Raw genomic sequence first — 6,636 nt, 5'->3', positions numbered from 1 at the left:
TAAAAATTTGTTTTGATCGGTGGAATTTAGTTAAGATTTTAATTTTGTACCTTAAGAATAATACATACTCCTTGAAGAAAAGATAGAAAATAATCTTAATTTAAAAAAACTAAGAATAAAAGATAACAAATAACCTAAAATATTATAAAATTTAAAAAAATCATCCTAGTTTAGAGATTATAAATATAATTTTTATGTTTTTATTTTTTATTTTTAGAACACAATTGGAAAATACGAGAATCAAACTCACATCTAAAATATAGAAAACCACGACAAATATCAACTAAGTTAGTTTACTTTGATATCATTTCAGACTTTTAAGAATTGTTAGGTTGATATATCGTAATAGGATGAATTTGGATGTTTGAATTAAGTGTTTTAGTCTCAATTTATAATGTAAAATTCATTTTATCCCGACAATTATTTTTTGATAGAAACCTCTTTTTTTTTTTTTTTTGACTATTTCCATTATTCACTATCTCATTTTTATTCCATCTTCTTCGATTACCTATCCTTTCCATATCACTCCTCTAATTCTTAATAATCCCAAAAACATTACAAATCTCCATGCAAATCCTTGGATAAACAATCTCTTAATATCGTGTTTAATAGATTCGCAGTGTGTAACTATGTATGCAAAAAAGAAAGAGAGATTGTGTAAAAGTGAATGAGAGAGAGAATAGAGAGAGATGCTCCCGGCCTTGTCCTTCCTACCTCGGCCATTGACAAAACAACTCGAAATGACAGATGCAACATTCAGACTCACTGCCCACACTCAGACACAACAAAAAAGCAACCCAATTTCATAACACATTAAATAATATTAATAATAATGATACACAATTACTTCCCCCATTCACCCCTATATAAACAACAACTCCAATCCCAACAATATCTTTAAAAAAAATCACAAAACCCATTTCCATAGTTTCCCTTTTGAAAAACTTTCCAAAATGAATTTCAGTCACCATATGGACATGAGTCTCCACCCTTCCATGAATCCCACCATCCCCTTTAGCTACAACATTATCCCCAGTTCAAATTGCGGCATTATTTCTACAACTAGTAATAATAATGTCGCACTTCTAACAACAACGGGCCCTAGAATGGATTGCAGAATATGGAGCAAACTGCCGCAGAGGATTCTGGATAGGGTCGTGGCGTTTCTTCCCCCACCGGCGTTTTTTCGTGCTCGTTGCGTTTGTAAGAGATGGTACGGCCTTCTGTTTTATGCAAGCTTTCTGGAATTGTACCTCCAAATTTCTCCGTATCGCCGCCATTGGTTCTTGTTCTTCAAGCTTAAAGGTGTTTCCAGCCATATTTACAGAAATAATAATAACTCCCCACTTGCTGGACCCGACCACTCCAGGCCTACCTATGAAGGGTATATGCCTTCAACCTTTTTCTCAATCCCCTCCATTTCTTTTTTAGGGTTTAAATACTATTATCTCCACTTTCTTCTTTGGTACATCTTAAGTTCAGATGGTTTTAATCTTTCTTTATGTTCGACCACATCAAATTATTTGGTTTTTAGAATTTAAAAGTTATTCTATTTATTCTTTGTCGTGTTCATTCTAGTCCAAATGCTTTTTAAAACATGATCGAATAATTTATTTGTTTTCATTTTTGTCTCGTTTTTTCTTAAAACATCTAGCATGAGTGTTGGCTAACTAATCTTTTATATTGTTGAAATGAATTTGATTAGGGTTTTTCATTTTGAATAGAAATATGTAGGGTAAATGTATCACCACTTTCTCTTGTCATAACTTATCAGGTGACTAATTATTTTTAGTCTACTTCTTGCATTTTCTAAATTTTTTCTACTGTCATTCAAACGCGATAGGTGTTATTCGATATTTCAACTTTTTAAAGTCAGTGTAGTTTAGAATACCTCTAAATTTGATCGAACTGAAATCAAAACCATGAGTACCAAAAAGATAGTTTAACTTTTAACTTTTGTTTTCTTAATTCAGCAAAGAAAATAACAAAAGAAAATATTTGACAGATACTTATTCGATCCATACGACGTGGCATGGTACCGGCTGTCGTTCGCTCAAATTCCGGCAGGGTTCTCACCGGTAGCTTCCTCTGGCGGATTAATCTGTTGGGCACCGGACGAAGGAGGTCCCAAAACTCTAATCCTATCAAACCCAATTCTCGGGACCTTATGTCAACTTCCCCCAACCACAAGACCACGTCTTTTCCCTTCCATCGGCTTCGCCATAACCCCATCTTCCATCGACATCACGGTGGCTGGAGACGACTTAATCTCCCCTTACGCCGTCAAAAACCTCACCGCCGAATCCTTCCACATAGACGCGACCGGGTTCTACTCCATGTGGGCCACCACGTCCACATTGCCACGTCTCTGCAGTTTCGAATCAAGCCGAATGGTTCACGTGGCAGGCAGATTATACAGCATGAACTACAGCCCATTCAGCATCCTAGCGTACGACATGTCGCACAACAATTGGTGGAAAATCCAAGCTCCAATGAGACGGTTTTTACGGTCTCCAAACTTAGTGGAAAGTCAAGGGAAATTACTGTTAATCGCTGCGGTAGAAAAAAGCAAACTAAACACCCCAAAGAGCTTAAGGATTTGGGGACTCCAAAGCTGTGGAACCACGTGGATTGAAATGCAAAGAATGCCGCAACAGTTGTACGTCCAATTTGAGGAATTGGAAAAATCGTGTGGGTTTGAATGTGTAGCCCATGGTGAATTTGTGATGGTTTTGATTAGAGGGTGTTGGGATAAAGCCGCGCTTTTGTATGATATGGCTAAGAAATTATGGCAATGGGTTCCGCCCTGTCCTTATATAGGAACCCCCGGTGGCGGCCACGGTGGGGAAGAAGTTTTACATGGGTTTGCTTATGAGCCTAGATTGGCCACGCCGGTCACTGGACTTATTGATCACTTCTCTATTCCGTTTCAGAATTATACTGCTAACCATCAGTGATTAAATATTAAATAAGAGGGTACGTAATAATTAGTTAAGTTGTGTGTTGTTGTGTTGAGTTAAGTCTAAACAGTGTGTTATGTGGGGGTTTTGTTGGGGTGTTGGGAACTTTGGGAGATGTTTTCATGGAGATTTTTAGTGGTTGTATTATTATATATACCTCTCTTTCACTTTCTCATGTGTGTACCGTTTAGTAATAATAGTTTAATTTGTGAATTATTCTAGTGTGTGCTTTAAATAGCTCTTGAAAAGATGGGTTTTTTAAACAAAATCAATTTTCTATATACCTGTTTTTTTTCTTTACAAAAGAAAAATGTTGAAGTTAGAGTAACTTTGGAGTTTTGCTATGAATAGTGTTTATGTATGGAATATTGAAAAGGAAGTGGGATATGGTGTGGGAAAAGGGAGATTTATATTTTTCCTAAAATTCAGAAACTTTAGTGTGTGTGTGTGTGTGTCATCATATATCTTCCAAATCGTAATTTTAGGGGCACGCCGACCCTAAAGTACTTTGAGTTTTTTATTTTTATTATCTTACTGTTCCCTTTCTAAGACACCTTTTCTCTATTATCTGCTTTTATCTTATCTGTTGGTATGAAAGAAATGAGGTTCCTCTACTGGACAACACTGTGTAATGGCAGAGATGAGTGAGGTTTTGGTATGTTGACTCTCTCCGCGTGGGAGACCCTATAGCTTTGGACACAAACATTTGACTTCGGTTTCAATCTTACAACATTTGATCATTACAAGTTTAATCACTACGTACCTAAAACTTTCATATTTATATATCTATTCAACTTAGCACAAGTTTTAGGAGACTGAAGGCTCCTAGGCTTTATGTTTATTATATATACATTTATTTATTTATATATATATCATTATCATTGGTTGGTCCAATAGTAAATTAGCCTCTCAAACCCTATCAACTCATATATTTAAGTTTCACTTTTTAGGATTGTTTTCAAAACTTAGTGTGGATTATGAATTCTCATCACTAATTTTTTTTAAAATGATTTTTTATTTAATATTAAACAACTTGAAATATTTCAAACATATCAATGAATAGAGTGACAAATATGTATTATAATTAATGAATAAAGAAAGCTCTAAAGCTCGTAATTATCTTTTTCATAGTTCGGTTAATTCTCATACAAAATTTATGTAGCTGATAGTCATATTTAATCCTTAACAAAATATAAGAGGGTTGAAAGTGAACTTAACTCAAGAGTGATTATCATGAATTTTTCTTTTAATAGAAATCAAAAGTTTGATCCATCATTTTACAATATTGTTGTTCACATAAAAGAAAATAACAAACAATGTAAAATTTAACAACTTCTAAAACGACCCTACATACTCCTAAAAAATCTCTTCTTTTTTTTTTTTTTTTGAAAAAGATCCGATAGAGTTGTACCAGGACATCTCCCTAAACCCTAAGAGCTCTCATCTTAAAACTATATATTTTCGATCATAAAAATTTAAGTTGGAATATAAACTACATATCATATAAGATTCTCATAAATGAACATTCAACCTATAGGACCTGTAGATTCAATGCTTTAAAGCAAATAAATAAATTAACAAAACTAAGTTAATAAAATGAATTCAATTATTTTGTCTATAATTCAATGCTAAATTAATACCTAAGAACAAGAAAATTAGTTAAAATAATGATAAAAATTAAATGAATTCAAAATCCCATGCTTTAGTTAAAAGACATCACACATGAACAAAAAGTTGGTGGGAAAAGTTTGAATATAATATAAACGAAATACATTAGAAAACCGATTACAACTCAATTTGGAAATAAATATACTTAAGTTGGCTTAGATATAAAAACAATTAAATACTTGAAAAAACCTCAAAACCGTTGTGTACTCAAATCGTAGTCGAGGGGCAGCACATTTTTTATAAGCGTTGTCCTGAAAACAATTATTCGTTTTACACGGACTTGCAATTAACAGATTGCAACGATCGTCTTAGCAAGATACAACGATTAGCTCTAATTTTGGAATAGGTACTACAAATGGAGGAACAAGTTGTTATTTATAGGATAGCAACTTTAGTAACTCTCCAAAATACAAAAGTTGAAACATTTATTGAATTAAACTCAATTTAGTTGTTGTTGACTAAAATGAAAGATAGCTCATTCAAATTGAAGAAACAAAAAATTTAACTTTCATATATGTTAAATTTGTACATAAGATAAACATCTTAATTTGATGGTTTCGATCTAACAAATGAATTTGCTTTATGTAATTAAACTCAATTCTTTTTATTTTCTTTGACCGTAAACATTCGACAAAAAATTTTTGGTAGGGTAATAAGATGAGAGGAAGGAATCAAGTTGATTGAGTGAATCTCCAACATTATGTAGAATATGATATTCTCCATGATTTCGTGCATGCCTTTAAATCTTTCCTACAATTTGATGTCTTCGTCCTTGAGATTTGTAACCCCAACTTTCCCCCTTCAAAATAGTGCATAAAATTATGTATATGAAGAGATTGGGCTGCAAAATAAATTGTCAGTTTAACGAGATGTTCATATAAATTTAATTTGTTAAATTTGAACTTTCTATTTATATTGATTTTGATCCAATTAACAACATCTCTAATGTTTTGTTTGTTTTTTTTTTTTTTTTTGGTCTCTTGAAAAAGTATAGTGGACTTTAAATTTATCGATTAGTTTGGATCGATTTCCTGTTTGTTGATCATCTTGGATCTGTCTTTAACATCAGAGTTGTATTATTCATTATTCTTTTAGAATTTACCTCTTCAAAGCTTTAGAACTTTATTCTCCGGTTCTTCAAACTTTTCAAAATGAAGGAGTAAAACCTTTTAATCTATGAAAAATTATAATTGGTAGCAATTTTAGGAATAATAATTAAGTATGTAAAAAAATTTTTAAAAAATCCAAATATATGTATATTAATGATAGATAGATTTTTATAGCAGATAGACTCTTATGATCTATATGAGTGACAGACCAATATTTGCAATATACTCTATTAGTGATAAACTTCTATCATTGATAAATGTTTAAGAAATTTTGTTATATTTGTAACTTTTTTAAATGTTGTTATATACGCTTATATTTTGAATCTAATTGTTATATTTATAAATATAATTAATTTTCAATAAATCTTACCAAGTTTGGGTTTCGTGTCTTTTTTTGTCCAAAATTTTCAATGGAATTGAATTATATTGGACCTCAGATCCAAATGAGTCCGATTATTCCACCCAATCTAATTTATAATTTCATAGAAGAAGACTTGGACTTTCACGATGACATAGCAACTTTTAATAAGCCTAAATTTTTCATTCAATATTGTGAAAAGACACATTTTCGTCTATTAACATCTTGACACTTCAATTGAATGCAATTGATTTTTATTACATTGACAATATACTTTTTATTTAATACATCATTTCGACGTTAACCTGCATCGTCTCGTTGCTCCCTCAGTTTTGGCTACATTTTTTTTACATTTAAATACTTTGACCTTATTAAATTATAAGTCAAAATAGGCAATTAATTGTCAAAACTAGCCATCAATAAGCTCTAACAAAGTGTGCTAATTGCTATCACTTCTTGTAGCTCCTCTTACTAACTTCATCCCAATTGAATATGTCATGATCACTTTCAACTTCCATAGCTTCATCTAATTATATTATTA

The 6,636-nt window shown here is 32.0% G+C and overlaps 1 protein-coding gene across 1 annotated transcript; it reads left to right on the top strand.

Annotated features, from left to right (window-relative positions):
• The first annotated feature begins 910 nt into the window (after nt 1-910).
• Nucleotides 911-3,176, top strand: LOC103484828 (protein UNUSUAL FLORAL ORGANS). Its single transcript, XM_008442130.3, has 2 exons — nt 911-1,384; nt 2,006-3,176. Exons 1-2 carry the CDS (start codon nt 954-956, stop codon nt 2,955-2,957), a joined length of 1,383 nt encoding a protein of 460 aa, XP_008440352.2. The 5' UTR covers nt 911-953; the 3' UTR covers nt 2,958-3,176.
• Nucleotides 3,177-6,636: the final 3,460 nt, after the last annotated feature.

This window comes from Cucumis melo, chromosome 12, assembly GCF_025177605.1.
Source record: "Cucumis melo cultivar AY chromosome 12, USDA_Cmelo_AY_1.0, whole genome shotgun sequence".
NCBI lineage: Eukaryota > Viridiplantae > Streptophyta > Magnoliopsida > Cucurbitales > Cucurbitaceae > Cucumis > Cucumis melo.
This window is presented reverse-complemented; position numbering and strand designations above follow the sequence as displayed.

Excerpts from the sequence above, each read along its gene's own strand:
- LOC103484828 (XM_008442130.3), top strand. The coding sequence starts at position 954 with ATGAATTTCAGTCACCATATGGACATGAGTCTCCACCCTTCCATGAAT. Across the intron at positions 1,385-2,005 it reads TCCAGGCCTACCTATGAAGG|ATACTTATTCGATCCATACG; the intron begins GTATATGCCTTC and ends AATATTTGACAG.